General features: G+C 41.1%; 1 protein-coding gene across 3 annotated transcripts in view; it reads left to right on the forward strand.

Moving 5' to 3' along the window:
* The window catches only part of tfcp2 (transcription factor CP2), a 128,498-nt gene that overhangs the window by 37,021 nt on the left and 71,939 nt on the right, over positions 1-19,538 (forward strand). For all 3 annotated transcript variants that reach the window (XM_043682045.2, XM_043682043.2, XM_043682044.2), the window contains 4 exons: positions 1,528-1,679; positions 1,932-2,008; positions 7,442-7,547; positions 13,665-13,771. In XM_043682045.2, coding sequence (XP_043537980.1) covers positions 1,528-1,679; positions 1,932-2,008; positions 7,442-7,547; positions 13,665-13,771 — 442 coding nt within the window. The remainder of the gene's footprint in view (positions 1-1,527; positions 1,680-1,931; positions 2,009-7,441; positions 7,548-13,664; positions 13,772-19,538) is intronic.

Consider the following 19,538-nt stretch of genomic DNA (forward strand, 5'->3'; position numbering starts at 1 on the left):
TTGTGACGAAATCTCCGTTCGGTGTTTTCTCTCTACCATCACGCCTAGGAATGGGAGTTGGTTGTCCTTTTCTTCCTCAGTAGCCACACACTCATGACAAGCAACATGAGTTTGACTGGGACAACACTACTATTATAGGGCAAGCCAAACAGAGAACAGCCAGGGAATTCCTAGAGGCATGGCACTCATCCACAGATTCAATCAATAAGCACATCGACCTGGACCCAATATACCGACCACTGCAACGGACAGCTGGAACTGACAACCAGAAGCGGCAGGTACAAATCACTATAAATGCTGGAGGAAACATCACAGAAGCGCTTCACAGGAGGCTCCCAAGCACTGAGGATGTCACCTAGACAGGGGACGAAACGTCTGCAACACAAATTCCCAGCTTGGCGAACAGAACCACAACAACACTTATTTGTATGTTCTCCTTCTCCTCCCGCCCCAATAAAAAGACTTCTTTTTACAGCACACATTCTAATGATCTTTAAACGAAGCAATTGTTTAATTGGACATTTTGGAAACACTTCAAAAGATTTTAATTTTTTTTAATAACTAGAACTTATCCTGTATTTTAAAAAACCCGAAAGAACTGCGGGTGCTGTAAATTATAAACGAACAAATTGCTGGACGAGCTCAGCAGGTCTTGCAGCATCTGTGGAGAGAAATCAGTTAACGTTTTGGATTGAGTGACCCTTCCCCAGAAGGGTTCTGTATGCTTTGTGAAAGCCATTTAAGGTGATTTAAACTGGGTTACTGCTGGATTAGGAACCCTGTCTTTTTTTTTAAAAATGATAAACCCATTTCAAATATGCTCCACATAGTTGCCAATATCAAGGACATAGAGATGTGTACAGCATGGGAACAGACACTTCAGTCCAACTTGTCCATGCCGACCAGACATTCTACATTAACCTAATCTAGTCTCCACAGTAAACACTGGTGCTATCAAAATATTTAAAAATACATTTTTAAGATGCTGGTTTTTTAGATTAGATTACATTACAGTGTGGAAACAGGCCCTTCGGCCCAACAAGTCCACACCGACCTGCCGAAGCGCAACCCACCCATACCCCTACATTTACCCCTTACCTAACACTACGGGCAATTTAGCATGGTCAATTCACCTGGCCTGCACATCTTTGGACTGTGGGAGGAAACCGGAGCACCTGGAGGAAACCCACGCAGGCACGGGGAGAACGTGCAAACTCCACACAGTCAGTCGCCTGAGGCGGGAATTGAACCTGGATCTCTGGCGCTGAGGCAGCAGTGCTAACCACCGTGCCGCCCACTATTGGTTGTGCTAGCTTTCAGAAGATTTGTGTTTAGCAACATGACAATAAACGAGCAGCAACTTCAATCAAATCACTTAAACCGAATGTTTTTCACCCTGAATTTCAAAATCTTGGCTCCATCCATTGTATATGTACTGCTTATTGATCAAATATTGTGTCAAGATTCTGTTGAGGGAAGTAATCAAAATTTGTATATTTAATTTCCTAAATTCTGTTCTAAATTTAGTGATGTCCTTGCGCTGCCAATCTTCAAACAGGAAGAGTCCAACTTGCCACCAGAGAATGAGAATAAACTGCTACCCTTTCAGTATGTCCTGTGTGCTGCTACCTCTCCAGCTGTGAAGCTCCATGATGAAACACTAACATATCTTAACCAAGGTAAGGACGAGGGCTGCACTCTGGCTAAACTTTTATAAGTAATTCCAGTGTTGTTACTTAAACAGCTTGTAAATTAGCTGGTCTGATGCATTCTGGTGAGGGTGTCTGATGGCCTGCAATATATAAATGCAGTTCATTTCAGATTCTTGATTTGGATTCTTGCCCTCTTCTTAAAATTCCATTTTAAACAATTTTTTTGATGTATTGTAAAGATAATTTGGGTTAAGTATTCTGGTTTGTTCTGTTTTTCAGGGCAGTCGTATGAAATTCGGATGCTTGACAATCGGAAAATTGGGGAGTTGCCTGAAATCAATGGCAAATATGTGAAGGTGGGAAAAGTAGAACATTTGTTGCCTGTTTTGCTTGACTATGCCATTTTTATCATATTAGAATAAGTTAGCAATTTGTAATGCATTGTGTTGCCATGTTTCCTAATGGGAGGTGGACTGATTAATGTAGATTTGAAAGCCAATCTGTTAATAAATGTGTAACTGGACATGTATAACTTGTTAGGTGCGAGGAAAGGAAATTAAATCCATATTAATGAGCAATGGGTATTAATGGTTTTTTAAATATAAGTACAAGCTCATTAATTGTAATCCTTTGAATCTTTGAATGTCAGTCGGTTGAATGAGAGGATCAGGTTGCCTGTTGAATTAAAAATTGTACTTGTTAAAAGTGTATTTGTTACGTTAAAGTCCAAGCATCCGCCCACTGAACCAAGTCAAGAGCTTCTGTAAATCCAGCATTGATCAAGTTTTTTATTGTATGACCATGTTTGAATTGCTTCTGATTTTCCATGCCCTTGAACACAGTTTCATTAGGAGGTATAACAACTGAACAACACACAATACATTGCGGGTGATGGGAATTATTAATTGTCAGTGAAATGTGTTTGATTGTTATGTGGGTGTTAGGTTTTAACTGGGACTTCACACTTGCCCTTGAAAACAGACATGGTGCGAGGTTGAGGTCTGGGTTGAAATTTGTATTTCCAGGTCAGGATGGTGAGTGGCTTGAAGGGGAACTTTATGGGGTGGTGTTCCCAAGTTTGTGTTGTCCTCGTCCTTGATGGAGATGGTCATAGATTTGGAAGGATTTTTCCAATTTCTGCAGTGCATCTAGTCAATGAGGCACGCTACTACTGAATGTCAGTAGTGGAAGGAATAGATGTTTTATGGATGTGGTGTCAGTGAAGTGGGCTACTTTGTCCTGGGTGCTGTTGGTGCTGCACTCATTCAGGCAAATTGGGAGCATATTCCATCACATTCCTGACTTGGTGGGCAGGCTTTTCGAAGTCAGGAGGTGAGTTACACACTAGCCTCTGACCAGCTTTTGTCATCACTTTTTATGTGGCGATTCCTGGTGAATAATAGACCCCCAAAATGTTAATAGTGGGGGATTCAGTGGTAATGCTATTGTCATGGGATATTGGTTAGATTGTGTTTCTTATTGGAGATGGTCAGTGCCTGGAATTTGTGTGGTGCGAGTGTCACTTGCCACTTTTCAGCTCAAGCCTGGCTATCGTTCAGGTCATCTTGCATTTGAGCATGGACTGCTTCAGCATCTGAAGAATTGCGAATGGCGCTGAACATTGCGCAGACATCAGTGAACATCCTTACTTCTGACCTTGCAGAGGTCATTGATGATGCAGCTGAAGATGGTTGGGCCTAGGACCAAGTAACTACATTCTCCTGTAACAGAGCCAATTCCTGGAGACTGAAAAAGTTAGGGAAACCAAATGCAACAGAGTACTCCTTTCTCTTTAACTCCAACAAAGCTGTCAGGATCGGAGGGATTGTGCTATAGGGAGAGGCTGACTAGACTGGGAGTTATTTTCCCTGGAGCTTCGGAGGTTGAAGGGTGACCTTATAGAGGTTTATGAAATCATGAGGATTGTGGCTAGAGTAAATAGATAAGGTCTTTTCCCTGGGCTAGGGGAGCTCCAGACTCGAGGGCACAGGTTTAAGGTGAAAGGGCAAGGATTTTAAAGGGACAATGTTTTCATGCAGAGGGTGTGCGTGTAAGGAATGAGCTGCCAGAGGTGGTGGCGTAGGTTGGTACAAATACAACATTTAAAAGGCATCTGGATGGATATATGAATAGCAAGGGTTTAGAGGGATATGGGCTTAGTGCTGGCAAATGGGACTAGGTCAGTTTAGGATATGGTTGGTATGGATGAGTTGGACCAAAGGGTCTCTTTCCATGCTGTATATTTCAGTGACTGTATAGTGTCTGAATCCCTTTCTCTGTCAGGGTCCCATTGTCTAGGTGATAGTTAATGGTTTGTCTCCACCCAATTAAACACCCAAGTGAAAGCCTAGATCCTGCTAATCAGATAAGGGATGCTGTTGAAGTCACTGTCTTTGGTGGGTTTTACATACTAGAGGATTCTGTCTTATTGTTATTGGAATGTAGGAGTTAGTGATGCAAATTGTTTAGCCATCTTTGACTGAGAATTCAAGTCACTGAATTTAATATTGATTCCTTGCAGCTATTGATGTGTCCTCGAGTATGACGACATTGCTGTGAAGTAAACCTTGCACAAATGAAACTTGACACAAAGAATGATAAAGCTTATTTTTGGGAAGAGTACAGAAAAGGTTTACCAGGACATTGCCTGGTATGGGCACGATTGTTAGTTGGCGGTTGGCTAGACTGGGTTTGCGTTCACTGGAATGCAGGAGGTTGAGGGGTGACCTGCTAGAAGTTTATAAGATTGTGAATGGCATGGATAGAGTGGAAAGTATGAGGCTTTTTTCCAGGGTGGAGGGGTCAGTTACTCGAGGACACAGGTGCAAGGTGTGTGTGTGTGTGTGGGGGGGGGGGGGGGGGGGGGAGAGGAGGAGGGGGAGAGAGTTTAAAAGAGCCGTGTGAGGCAAACTTTTCACACAAGGTGGTGAGTGCCTGGAACATGTTGCCAGAGGAGGTGGTTGAAACAGACACAATAGCAGTATTCAAGAAGCATCTGGACCAATACATGAATAGGAAGGGAATAGAGGGATATAATATGGATCCTGTAACTGAAGACAGTTTTAGTATGGAAGAACAAAATGTAGTAGTGGAGACTTGGAGGGCCTGTTCCTGTGCTGTATTGTTCTTTGTTCTTGCACTTTACCCAGTCAGCACATTATTGTAACTTTTTAACAAAGCCTCATGTTTCTCATTGGAATGTTAGGGTGATGAGGGTAATAGGTAATTGACTTAAAATTGCGTGCACAATACTCTCGCCCTACTTATTGAAGGTTAAAACGCTGCTGAGTGATGCAGGCTTGGTTATACAAAGCTAATGGAGATTAGTGGGTAAAGATGTCACCATATTCTATTTAACCAAAAAACTATAAGCATTAGGAGCAGGAGTAGGCCAATCAGCCCCTTGAGCTTGTTCCACCATTCAATAGGATCATGGCTAATTTGACATGTCCTCTTGCCTATCATTTTCCCATACCCCTTGATATCCTGACTGATTGCGAACCTTATCTGTCTCAGCCTTAAATATGCACAAAGACTCTGTCCCTACAGCTCTCTGTGTGGCAAGGAGTTCTAAAAATACTCACCCCTCTGAGAGAAGAAATTCCTCCTCATCTTAGTCTTTAATTACCGCTTTATTCTGAGACTGTACGCCCTCTGGTCCTAGACCCTCCCATGAGGGGAAGCATCCTCTCAGCACTTACCCTGTCAGAGATTATTTCACGTTCTTATAAACTTTCCCAGTGTGGGTATTTATCAGTGAGACTTGCTGAAATAGATTGCGTTCACCCAAAAATAGATTGCACAATGTTGCTTGTCCTCATCCAAGGAAAGTTTTCAGCCACCTTGTTGCAGGTTAATGATTTATTGCAGCAATGTGAAGTTTAAGAAATGTTATTAATAAGATTAGAGTTTAAAATTGGGAGTCAAGCTACTGGGGTCTTTGGTTTAGATATTAAGCAAAGAAGGCCTGGAATAGCACTAAATCAACAACCCTATTGCGACTTCCATTCCAGTTAGTTATGTTAGATCATCCCAAAATCTCTATACGTATTGATGGGAGAGCAGTTGTGCAGCTTGATATCAACGGACAATAATAAGGTGGTTATGCTGGAACTGTGCAAAATGCTAGTTCGGCCACAGTTGGAGCACTGCATGCAGTTCTGGCCACTACACTGTAGGAGCGATGTGATTTGCACCAGAGAGGTGATTTGCCAACCAGAATGCAGCCTGGGCTGGAAGGTCTGAGCTGTGGGGAAAGATCAGTTAGGCTGGGAAAGGTTTTCTTGGAGCAGCAAAGGCCGAGAACTGACCTGATAAAAGGTTGAGGGGCATAGATGAGGAAGGCATCTTTTTCTATTAGTAGAGGGATCAATAATTATACAGTGTAGATTTAAGATAATAGGTAGAAGCAAAGAGGAACATTAAGAATTCTTTTCACTCTGAGGATGGTGGGAGTCTGGAACTCTCTGCCTGAAAAGGTAGTTAAATTAGAAGCAGTTTTTAGATGTATGCTTGTGTTGCATTTAGTCCCTCCAGGCTTTGGACCAAGAGCTGGAAAATGGGATTAGTGTAGTCAGATCTTTGACTGACATGGACAAAATAGTCTGAATGGTTGCCTCCTGTGCTGTGAACATCTGTATCTATAGTTGATTCAGCTGGTTGGCTATTCTGCTTCGACCTAATGCTAGTTTTGATGTGTTGGAGTTAATACTACTATAAAACAGCCTAAAATCATGAGGCAAATAAAACATTCATTTGAAAAATCTGGAAAAATGTACATTAAATTTCCATGTTTAGATGATCTGAAGAACATAGTGATATATTTTTAGTGATGCTTCACATGCTAATCTTACTGATAGATGTTCAAGTGCAGTGGTTTTGTAATATGTCTCATGGGGAAAAATGGGGCCCCTGCCTTTAGCTTAAGAAGCTAAAGAAATAACAGGTGTTAAAAGTATTTTAGCTGCTGAAACAACGGCTCCTGTCAAAGCAATTTCTTACATACTTTGACAAACAGAATCTAAGAATTTTTACAAGATATCCAATGAAGGATGTTTTACCTAATGAAGGTTATGTAGCTAGTCTTTCATTTTGGGATGATGCATACTCAAAAGTGCAAGTGAAAAAGTGATTAACCCTTCTCACTTAAAACAATGCTGGAGACAAAAGGAAGGAGAATTGGTGACTGTAAGTATTCAACTGAATTTTTGCTTTACAAAAGCTCTTTTGGGGGGGGGGGGGGGGGAAGAGAATAAGTATGTTAAAGGTCTGGTAAAATTGGCATGGTCTTGCAGTGTGGTTCTTTGTACAGAATATGAAGGTTTCTGCTAACTTTTTTTGAAATTTGAGTGCTTGTGTGTTTTTTCCTAGAAGTGTTGAGATCTCCGCAGATCCTGTAAGATTAGTGAGGACTGCTGGGATAGTGTTCTACAGAATATGCTGAAGTGCAATAAGCATTTGTGTGTTTTAAGTGTAGGATGAGCGTGGGAAAGGTTTTACTATGTCTTAAAATGTTCTGTTTTAAAACCAGGGTAGTTATTAAAGCAAGTGGATGTGAGGAGTGACTAACCCTGTGAATAGTACCATGGCTGGCAATTTTGGGGAAAAAATTTATCCCCTCATTATTCTCATCTATCTTATCACTTGTGATTCATTGTAATCTTGCTGTTGACTCAACCTACTTATTCATTTTAATTTTGATGTGCAATTATATTGGCATAAGTGTAAGGTAAGCTTGAGCAATTGGGGTAATTCATGAAAACATTGCTTTCCTTTTGTCTCCCCACTAGAGTATTATCCGAGTGGTGTTTCACGACCGGCGTCTACAGTACACTGAGCACCAGCAGTTGGAAGGATGGAGGTGGAACCGGCCAGGAGACAGGATCCTAGATTTAGGTAAATTGGTGCAGTGCAGACTTTCAGGCATGCATGTAAACATTGTTTTTACTGCACTCAAAACAATGACTGCAGATGCTGGAAACCAGATTCTGGATTAGTGGTGCTGGAAGAGCACAGCAGTTCAGGTAGTATCCAAGGAGCTTCGAAATCGACGTTTCGGGCAAAAGCCCTTCATCAGGAATCTTTTTGCCTGAAACATTGTTTTGAGTGCTTCAGGCCAAGGGCATGTTTAATCTAACATTTGACTTGATGTGCAAAAGTTGTTGTATTATGCAAAATCCTGAATGAGCGGATTCCCATCTTGACAAACTGCAGCATGCTCTTGATGCTGAATTAATTTTCTCTTAACCTACGTCAGTGCAGCATTACAAGCTGTCCATATCTGTAGTCTTTCCACATTAGTGGAATATATGTTGAGCAGGTGCTTGCCCCTCCTTGGCAGGGAATGATTTGAAGTTTTATCATCCCAGGCCATGCTCACATGAAGATATGTGAGAAATATTGGAGACTAGGTAATTGCGTACCTCTAGGTTTCTAAATGGCACTTGGCAAGGAATGATAATTCCCTCAGAAGCCAGATGGTGACCTAAGAAGCCAGATACCAGCCTTTCCTTAATAATGGATTTATTCACCAGAATGCAGCATTATGCTACTACCATGTTACAAAAGCCCAATTAATGCATTTTAGCTGTGTATCCATAACCTTGATAACAGTTAACAAAACAGTATTTCAAAATACAGAAAATAAAAAATTTTCCTATCCTGTATAATGCATCATATGCAAGACCCTGTTCTAGAATCTCCACTAAGCATTTTGAGAGAGCATTTGCTTTTGTAAAAGAATCTTAACAATTACCTTGTGTTGACCAAGTTTACATTGGAGATGTATTTTCTATCCAATATTTCTTTGACATTAACAAGATCAATCCTTAACCTTTCTGGAGTTGTACTTTTTTGTCGAATGTACTTTCTCCCTCAGGGAGCAATAAGCTATATGATATTCAATGGGTAAACTCAAATTTTCAGACTCCCCTACCCCAGATACACCCAGTATAAATTTTTCCTAAAATATGCTACAAGGAAAACGCCATATCTATTGCTTTTGAGGGCCAGTGTTCTTGCAGCTGCACTTTTTGCTTCTATTCTCTTAGCTTCCCAGGCCAAAGGAAAATATGTTTTGTTTTCATCCACCAAGGATGCTATAATGCTCACTTGTACTCTAGCACTGATGTTTGGCATGACAATCATCACTGAGAAGGACTAATTTCATAGCTTACCTTTTGGGTTCCTCAAGGCTTGAGTATGCATTGTCCTGTATTTAATTTTTTAAAATGTTTTATGTGACTGTCGATCATCCACAACTGTAGGATGTTTTATCATGCCACTATAACGGTTCAGTTCCTGCAATAACCAAGTGCTGTTTATCTGCACACAAGTAGTATTTTTTCCAGATTGTTGAAGCAAAGTTAAGTCGACCTCTACAGAGGAACCTCAATTATTCGAATTTCGGATTATTTTCCAAGATCGTAAGGTCCAGATGCTTGGCTAAACTGTTATCTGGCATTCGATTATCCAGAATTCGATTAATTGAACGAAATACTTCCCACGTGTGTCCTTCAGATAATCGAGGGTCCTCTGTATATTTAAATGTACCTAAATCCTGACACCCAATTTTAAACTCACTACTATTATTGCTTACAAACAAATTGCTCAAATTACATAGAACCTATCCACAGAGAATCATCATGCATCATAAAAATGTCTGAGACTTTTAGATTGTGGTATGATTAGAACATTGTTAGATCTGGTTTCAGTTGAATATAACCTTTTAGCAAGATAGGCTTAACTAAGGAATATCCATATCCCTAATGATACCATAATCATTCAGTTCATAAATGCATTTGTTTATTCTCAAGTCTTTCATCACTAGCCTCTTTAGAAGGTTTCAAGTACAATCAGTTAGAAATAAGACCATAAGACATAGGAGCAGAAACTAGACTGTTAAGCTTATTGAGTCTGCTCTGCCATTCAATCAGGGCTGATATGTTTCTCAACCCCATTCTCCCGCTTTTCTCCCCGTAACCCTTTTCCTGGTGATTATCCTGCGTTCATTTGAATATGTTGCCAATGAGGAAAATTTCAGGATTACTTTCCGTGCTATGGGGGAGTCCACTCCTAATATCTTGATTTCCGATTTAAAGAAAACACAGAAAATACTGGACAAACTCAGTCGGTCTGGCAGCATCTGTTGAGAGAAACCGTTAACATTTCAAATCCGACATGATTCTTCAGTTGAGTTGCAAGAAAGATTCATAATAGACTCAAAACATCAACACTGAGAGAAAGAGTGTTGATGTTTTGAGTCTATTATGAATCTTTCTTGCAACTCACAACTGAAGAATCATCATGTCGGATTTGAACTGTTAACTGGTTCTCTCACAGATGCTGCCAGACTGGCTAAGGTTCTTGTGCATTTTGAGTTATTTCAGGTTTCCGACGTCTGCCGTACTTTGCTTTTATTTTAATTTCCAAGACTCTTCAAAATGCCAAGCCACTTGTTTCGCTTTCACTTTATATGACCCATCTGGGAGGACGTTTTTCCACAAATATCCATCTAAATGATAAGACTTGCTGGTTCCTACCTGGCACCTCGGTGTAGACACCAAATTCTTTCCAACTATCCAATTTTCTTTTGTCTCCTCTTCATTTATCTTCAGTTTTGTTGGCAACCAGCAGAACCTCTTGGTTATAAGGGCTTTTACTTCAAATGGTGTGCGAGGTTATTCTGTCGTCCTGATTGTTTTGCATATTCTAGTCAAGGTACAGCTTCTACTTGGATTTCTGTGTCTTACTAGACTGCTGCAGGATCTCTCCTTATTATGATCAGAAGTTCTGACACAAGTATGTGATTATTTCCTAGCTCAAGCCACTATCAAATCATGTATGAGAACTAACGCTGCATTTCCTTGTTTTTGCATTTAGAATCATTTTGTCAATCCATTAACCTTGCCTCTTGTCCATCATCTTGAACTTTGAGCTCGTGTTTGAATTTGCCAGTGGCTTTCCCTGCTCTCTCTCAATATTCATATACCTTCACTGGACTTTTCTGCTTTGTACACTATTTGAGTACTCACTCTAGGCATATAGGTATCATTCTGCCTGTCACCAATGTCTTATCTACTGTGTTCTGTTCCTCATAACTGTCAAAACATAAGTGAGAGAGGTATAGGGTGTCTCATCATCTTCAGTTAACTGCTCAGAAGTAATCATCAACTCACCAATTAGCCAAGATAAGTGTACCCTTATTGTTTGACTACCCAATTGGAGAACCACTTTCTATCACGCCCTATCATCTTTGGATTTTTCTTTCACTTTTTCTGACTCTCTCTCTTCTCATCTTCAATGCTTTAGAGTTTTCTCTGAGACTTCTGTCTTGATGAATGTTTTTCTTGGGTGTAAAACATTCAATTGTGCACAAAAAAAACTAATTACAGCCCCATCTAAGGTTAGAGAATTATCATACAGCACAGAAGGTGTTTTGGGATTTCTTCCATTGACCAATTGATCAGAAGTATAGCCCTCTGTCATCTGAAGCAAATTCTTTGGAAACACTCTTGACAGAGCTAACAAAGTGACCTCTCCCACCACTTTGGGAGTAGACTGAGGGTTTTACAGCTGTACTGGAAATGCTTGGCTTGAAGGTGGCTGTCTGGAGCATAGGTCTTCAGTTCTGGTGGTGGAAAGTTGTCGTGGCCCATACCCTTGTTAGTATCCAGTTTTTTTTTAAGCTATTTCTTGACTCCACATGGCTGCAGACTGGCATCTGTGATGCTGGGAATCTCGTGCATAGGCTGAGATAGGTCATCCAGTTGGCACTTCTGGCAGAGGTTGCTGCAAATGCCTTTTAAACGGATGTGCTGTGCTTTCCATCATTAAGGAATATTTTGGAGCTGCCTCCTCCAGGGAGTTTAATTATTCAATGCCATTCATGAGTGACTGGCAGGACTTCAATTGATTTATTGTTTGTGGCACTGCTTGGCTCTGTCTGTCACTTGCTAATTGTGCTGTTTGGCGTGCAAGCTTCACTAGGAAAGCACCTCATTTTTATATCGGCCTAGTGCTGCTCCTGATGTGACCACCCGCACTCTTCATTGAACTAGGGTTGATCCCTTGATTTAATGGTCACGGTGGAGTTGGGGGATATGCCAGGCTATGAGGTTACAGATTGTTGTTGACTACAATTTTGCTGGTGGCTCACCACCATATGAACCATGCCTTTTTATTTTTTGTCTTTAAAAAAGCAGGGCTACAATGAGAGAGAACTATTTTTAAACTGGGGAGTTATTAGGATGGCTCCATAATTTCACAACAAGGAATCTGATACCTATTGTGATTTTTTTTGTGTGACTGTGGGTTCCTGTAATGTGCAGGTGATCAAATATGAGAGTTGTTTATAGGTGAAGCTGGTTGATTCTTGGCTAACTGAGCTGGTTGGAATTGAAAGCAAGTTAAAGATACAGACGCAAAAGCATGTGTTGTTTTCCCCAGACGACACTACCTGTTTTCTGCAGTAAAATAACTTCAGTTTTAAACCTCAAGAAAACCAGTCACAATTCCTACAGTTGCTGTGAGCTGTGACTTTTGAATTAATAAATCAGAGACATTTTATCAAGTGTATCAGTCACTCTGCACTTCCTACAAGCCAGTGGAACTTCTCAAGAAAGTCAACTGAATACCAAGGATCTGGCTGGATTATCTCAACATCCAAATCCGGAAGCAAAAACCACCAAACTGACTTTCCAGTTTTTCTCTTCCTCTGCCAATCGTCTTTCTCCTTCAGGAGAAGGATATAGACCATCTGTTCAGTTGATCTAATCAGTGGCAAATGAAACTCCGTCCGGATAAATGTTAGGTGATGCTGTTGTGTGGGACAAACAAGACAAGGGAATACATGATTGGTCACAGCTGGAGTATTGTGTGCAATTCTGAACCTGCATTATAGAAAGAATGTGACATCACTGGAGAGGGGACAGAGGAGTCTGGATGCTGCCTGGGCTGGAAGATTTCAGTTACGGAGAGAGATTGGGCAGACTGGGGTTGTTTTCCTTTAGAGCAAAGGAGATTGAGAGGGGACACGATTAAGGTATAAAATTGAGGAGCATAGAGTAGACAGGAAAAAAGGTTTCCCCTTGATGAAATAGGTCAATGACATGATTGATGGAAAAAATATTTTCACCCAGAGGAAAGTGAGAATTTGGAATACTGTACCAAAAGGACGATAAAGGCAGGCATTCTCAACGTTGAAGAAGTATTGAGATGTGCACTTTCATTCAGGGCATACAAGGCTATGGACCAAATGCTGGAAATGGAACTAAAATGGTTGGGAGATTTTTGACTGTTGTGGACCCAATCGGCTGAGAGGCCTTTTTCTGTGCTGTAGATCTTTGACTCTGCTTGTCTGTGTGCAATTATAGGGGAATTAGTTTTAGTTAATGTTGTATGTCAATGATTTGTATTTGTTTACTTGTAGCTCTAGTCTAGTTACTTATTAGTAATTTTTGTAATTTGTTAATTTGTATTTTTAAAAATTTTTATTATAAAAATTTTTGTTGTGTACAGAAACTTGGGCTGTGCTTTCCATCAATCGTGGCCTGAATGTCAGGTAAATTGGGGTACTGTTTAGTTTTTCAAAAAAACTTTTATGTTGGTATATGCCATGATTAACTGGGCTTAATATACAGTGCACTATCCCAATGATCCTAACGCTGCATCTCCTGCTTGTCCAGTTTTTAGTTGTTAGATTTATTAAAAATCTGTCCTATTCAGCAAGGTGGCAGTACCGTATGACACAATGTAGGATATCCACGTGGACAGATGCATCAGCAAGTAGATTGGTGAGGATACTGTCGAGTAGAATTCTCCCTCTTGGTACACTCGTCATCTGCTGCACAGAGTCCAGCAACAATGTCCTTTGTGATGCAACATTTGCTTGTTTTTTGACTACATAATATGACCAAATGCAATATTAAAATACTTGGAAGAATAACTCATTGACTAGTTGTTCAATTTGAATTTGTGTTTCTGCAATAATTCCTACCCCTCTCTCTCTTTCAGATATCCCTCTATCAGTAGGAATTGTCGACCCCAGAGCAAATCCAACACAACTAAACACAGTGGAGTTTCTTTGGGACCCTTCAAAGAGAACCTCTGTATTTATCCAGGTATAATGTCTCTTCAGTATTCAGGGTTTTTGCTCATCCTGGTTATTTAGTGGTGAGCATATATTTTTCTCATCCATTTCTATGTACATAGCAATTTTGAGTAGAAATTAAAACATTTTGGGGTGTGATTAAATTTATTTTTATTCCTCTACTTAAAGTCATAGGGATGTACAGCACAGAAACGGACCCTTCGGTCCAACCCATCCATGCTGATCAGGTATCCCAACCCAATCTAGTCCCACCTGCCAGCACCCGCCCCATATCCCTCCAAACCCTTCCTATTCATATACCCATCCAAATGCCTCTTAAATGTTGCAATTGTACCAGCCTCCGCCACTTCCTCTGACAGCTCATTCCATACACGTACCACCCTCTGTGTGAAAAAGCTGCCCTTCGGTCTCTTTTATATCTTTCCCCTCTCACCCTAAACCTATGCCTTCTAGTTCTGAGCTCCCCCACTCCAGGGAAAAGACTTTTTGTCTATTCATTCTATCCATGCCCCTCTTGATTTTGTAAACTTCTATAAGGTCACCCCTCAGCCCCCGACGCTCCAGGGAAAGCAGCCCCAGCCTTAACAGCCTCTCACTATAGCTGAAATCCTCCAACCTTGGCAACATCCTTGTAAATCTTTTCTGAACCATTTTTCAAGTTTCACAACATCTTTCCAATAGGAAGGAGACCAGAATTGCGTGCAGTATTGCAGCCTAGTGGCCTAACCAGTGTCCTGTACAGCCGCAACATGACCTCCCAACTCCTGTACTCCGTACTCTGACCGATAAAGGAAAGCATACCAAATGCCTTTTGTTTTTGTCTTAACATTATGAAATTTTAACCAGTTAATGTCATGTTTCCCATTTTAACCATGCCTTAATCCTCAATTGTTGGGTTATGAGAAACCCAGTTCACACTAGGCATATGAAAAATCAGCCAGGGTTTCTGCTCTTGCATGGATGTGATTGCTCCTGGGAAATGCCGATCTGGAAATCGGGTGAGGACTGAATTTGACTTAGCTGTGGTGTCCTGAAGTCAATTGGCCTGTTGCCAAACGCTATCACTTGTTTGAAGGGTGCCAACTTACAGAAGATTAATGAACTGGATTCCAGCATGAACTTGTGCATAAAGATATGAGTGAAAAATTAACATTTGTAAGATACTTCTGCAAACATTGATGCTTGAAATTTGAGTTTGCAATTCTAGAGTTCAGTACGTGTGTGGCCCAAACAATTGTCTTTTTTTTTTGGAGATAATTCTAATCCTCTCCAATTTCCAGCAAAACAGTACACTGTTTCCTTTCTTGCTGCATTTCAACCTCAAATTAATTGAAGATCACTTCCCAAAATAAGACCAAATCAAAATAGAAGCAATTTATTTTTATCCTTACAAAATGGGGAGGATAAAGAAAATGAGTGCAAATTTAAGTCTAAGTTCTGTTGTCTGAATTTGAATTTTACGAATGGGTTCTCCAGATTTCACATTCATTTCCAAATGTGCATCTATTCATGTAATGGATGGGGGAAGGATTAGCTGATTCGTACTACAACAGAGCCACCTTCCACAGCAACAATGAGTTACTGCATTATTACTGATTTACAATGTTATGCTTATGTGAAACAAAGTAGTACCAATAAAAGTACTCCTTGAGAGTTTGAAAATCCAATCACATTTCTGTGTCACTTTCACAGAAATGAGGCCTCCCTGATTTTTCTCAAATATATCTGAATATGGTTTTAGTTCATGGAATGAGAGTGTTGGTGTCAAGGCCAACATTTGTGGGCGGCACGGTGGCACAGTGGTTAGCACTGCTGCCTCACAGCACCAGAGACCCGGGTTCAATCCCCGCCTCAGGCGACTGACTGTGTGGAGTTTGTACGTCGTGCCTGCGTGGGTTTCCTCCGGGTGCTTCGGTTTCCTCCCACAGTCCAAAGATGTGCACGTCAGGTGAATTGGCCATGCTAAATTGCCTGTAGTGTTAGGTAAGGGGTAAATATAGGGGTATGGGTGGGTTGCGCTTCGGCGGGGCGGTGTGGACTTGTTGGGCCGAAGGGCCTGTTTCCACACTGTAAGTAATCTAATTTGTTGACAGCTCTATTACCCTTTAAGGTAATGGTGACCTGCCATCTCAAATTACTGTAGTCCATGTGATGTCATGATGTGGAGCTGTGTTTGGAAGAGTGTTCCAGAATTTTGACTCTGCCTAAGTGATGACTATATAGTTCCAAGTCATGATGGTATTTGATAGGAGGGGAGCTTATAGATGATGCTGTTTCTATGCATCTGCTTTAATTCACAAAGGGGTCCCTTTGTGGATACATTTCTCCCAAACCAAATTAATTTGTTTTGAGAGGAGCCAATTTAACCATGCTTTCTTAAGCTAACAAAATAGTTTCTTAATTACTGAACACAAGAAGGAATAATGCCGTACACACACATTAGAGATAAGTGAGTCCAAACGAGGATAAAAGTTTTTTTAAAAAATCTACAAATGAGTCTTGATGGGTCACTTAGGAAGAATGAAGTCTAACGTCACAGCCACGACATTGCATCTTACTGGTAACACTGGCGTTGGTATTTAATTTTGAGATTCTTGACATTGCAGGTCAATTGAAATTCCTTTGACCTAATTTCATTTGATGTGGAGGTGCTGGTGCTGGACTGGGTCAAAAATCACATGACAGTAGGTTATAGTTGAACAGGTTTATTTGAGAAAAAAAAACAAGCTTTCGGAATCTCACTCCTCCTCCAGATGCTAGTGTGAAGAGACATCTGGCACAGAATTTTATAAGTGAAAGATCAGCGTGTCATATAGTTGAGATGAATGTATTGGACAAATCTAAGATGGATGTTAAATCTTTAATTGGTTAGAATGAAGATACAGGTTTCGATTTGATTAATATGCTCCAGCAACTCTGGAAGCTTGACATTCAGGACAAAGCAGCCCTTTTGACTGGCACCACATGCACAAACATCCACTCCCTCCATCGCTAACGCACAGTAGTAGCAGTATGTCCCATCTACAAGATGCTTTGGAGAAGTTTACCAAGACTACTTAGGACCTTCCAAACACCAACTGCTTCCATTTAGAAGGGCAAGGGCAGCCGATACAGAGGAATACTTCCACATCCCCAGCCTCCCAACCCCACCACCGAGTCACTCATCCTGGCTTGGAAATGTATCATCAACCCTTCAGTTGTCCTGGGTCAAAATTCTGGTTCTCACTCCCTAACGAAATTGAGAGTCAACTCAAAACACATAGTCTGCAGCGGTTCAAGACAGCAGCTCACCAGCACCTTTTCTAGGGCAGGTAGAGATGGGCAATAAATGCTGGCCAGTCAGTGACAGCCATATCAAAATACTCATTGTACTGATTAATTTACTTGCATGAATCATAAAAAGAAACTCACTTGCACAGAATTTAAATGAGGTGCTCAGACTTCATTAAAAGCTAATTATTACGTTTGAATTTAAGGATAGGTAGCATTGATATATTATTGCCGAACTGGCTAACTTGAGGCCCTATGAATAGGGTTCAACTCTCCCAGAGGATGGGGAATTTAAACTAAACTAATAAATGTGGACTAGATACCTAGTTTTAGTGATAGTGACCATGGGGTGAGGTGTTTGTTTGTGTGTGTTTGTTGAATCCTCCTTCATGAACGTGGTTCAGAGGAGGATGTCTGTTCTTTCTTGGTTTGCCTGATATGAGACACCAGTCCCACAGCAATGTGGCTGGCTCTGTTTTAATTATCCTTTGCGTCAATACGTTTATACTAGAGAGATTCCTAATGAAGGGCTTTTGCCTGAAACTTTGACTCTCCTCCTCTGCTGTCTGACCTGCTGTGCTTTTCCAGCACCACACTCTCAACTCTAATCTCCAGTCCTCACTTTCACCTAATCAATCCGTTATAGACAATTATTAGGTCCATTAATAAAACCGGATAGAAAACTGGCATTGATCTGGGCACAGAAATGACAAAAACCACCCCTGCCTCGTCACCTCTGCAAGGTTGTCCTCCTCCTAACCCCTCTGAGTAACTTTGAAATGATAAGAGTGTATGCTAAATATAAGTCGCTTGAAAATTACCCAAAAGTATGAAACCTGTAGTTAGAGACAACTGAGCAACCCAAATGTTCCTCAACTGCAAAGTGAATTCATCTCTGCATTAGAGGGTACCTCAAACAATGAAATGTTTATCCCGTGTCATGTGGGAATTTGAGTCATAGAGTAATGGAAGCCTACAGTTTGAAAATAGGCCCTTTAGCCCAACTTGGCGATGCTGCCTAGTTTTTGCAATTTAAACTAGTCCCATTTGCCTGCATTTGGTCCATATCCCAGCATAACAGTTCTATCTGTACCTATCTTAAATGTTTTTTAAATAGAGTCGTACAGTACAGAAATTGACCCTTCAGTCCAAATCGTCCATGCCAACCAAATATCCTAAATTAACCTAGTCCCATTTGCCAGCAACCTGCCCCATATTCCTCCAAACCCTTCCTATTCATATACCCATCCAGATGCCTCTTAAATGTTGCAATTGTACCAGCCGTCTCCACTTCCACTGGCAGCTCATTCCATATGTGCACCACCCTCTGCGTGTTAAAGTTGCCTCATAAATCCCTTTTAAATCTCCCCTTGCCCCCCCCCCCCCACCCCTCCTCACCTTAAGCCAATGCCCTCTAGTTTTAGACTCTCTCCCACCCCAGGAGAAAAAACCTTGTCTGTTTACCCTATCCATTTCCCTTATGATTTTCTAAACCTCTATAAGGTCACCCCTCAGCCTCCAACACTCCAGGGAAAATAGCCATAGTCTATTCAGCCTCTGCCTGTAGCACCAGCCGTGGCAACATCCTTGTAAATCTTTTCTGAACCCTTTCAAGTTTCACAACATTGTTCCTATTGCAGGGTGACCAGAATTGCGCACAATATTCCAACAGTGGCCTAACCAATGTCCTGTACAGCCACAACATCACCTCCCAACGCAATGCACTGAAAAATAGCAGCAAGCATATCAAATGCCACCTTTACTATCCTATCTACCTGTGACTCCACTTTCAAGGAGCTATGAACCTGCACTCCAAGGTCTTTGTTTAGCAACACTCCCCAGGACCTTACCATTTAGTGTGTAAGTACTGCCCTGATTTGCTTTTCCAAAGTACAGCACCTGACATTTATCTAAATTAAACTCCATCTGCCACTCAGCTCATCTGATCAAGATCCTGTTGTAATCTGAGGTAACCTTCTTTGCTGTCCACTACACTTCAGATTTTGGTGTCATCTGCAAACTTAATATCTGCCTCCTTTGTTCACATCCAAATCATTTATATAAATGGCAAAATGTAGTGGACCCAGCACAGATCCTTGTGGTCCTCCGCCACCACCCTCTCTCTTCTACCATTGAGCCAGTTCTGTATCCAGTTCTGGAGCCAGTTCTCCCTGTATGTCACGTGATCTAACGTTGCTAAGCAGTGTACCATGGGGAACCTTGTCAAACGCTTTACTAAAGTCCATACAGACCACGTCCACTGCTCTACCATGATCAATCCTCTTTGTTTCTTCAAAAAAAAAACTCTTATCAAATTCATGAGACATGACAAAATTGTACTCCCTGTTGCGACCCCCCCCCCCCCCAAGTCTGTTTCAGAAACTCACCACTGTGTGGTAAAAATTGCCCCTCTGGACCCTTTTGTAATATCTCCCCTCTCACTTTAAATCTATGCCCCCTAGTTTTACATTCCCCTACCATGGGGAAAAGCTGTCAACCATCTACCT

This window comes from Chiloscyllium plagiosum, unplaced genomic scaffold (genome assembly GCF_037043375.1).
Source record: "Chiloscyllium plagiosum isolate Xiang-an unplaced genomic scaffold, Cpla_swu_hap1 HiC_scaffold_53X, whole genome shotgun sequence".
Lineage (NCBI taxonomy): Eukaryota > Metazoa > Chordata > Chondrichthyes > Orectolobiformes > Hemiscylliidae > Chiloscyllium > Chiloscyllium plagiosum.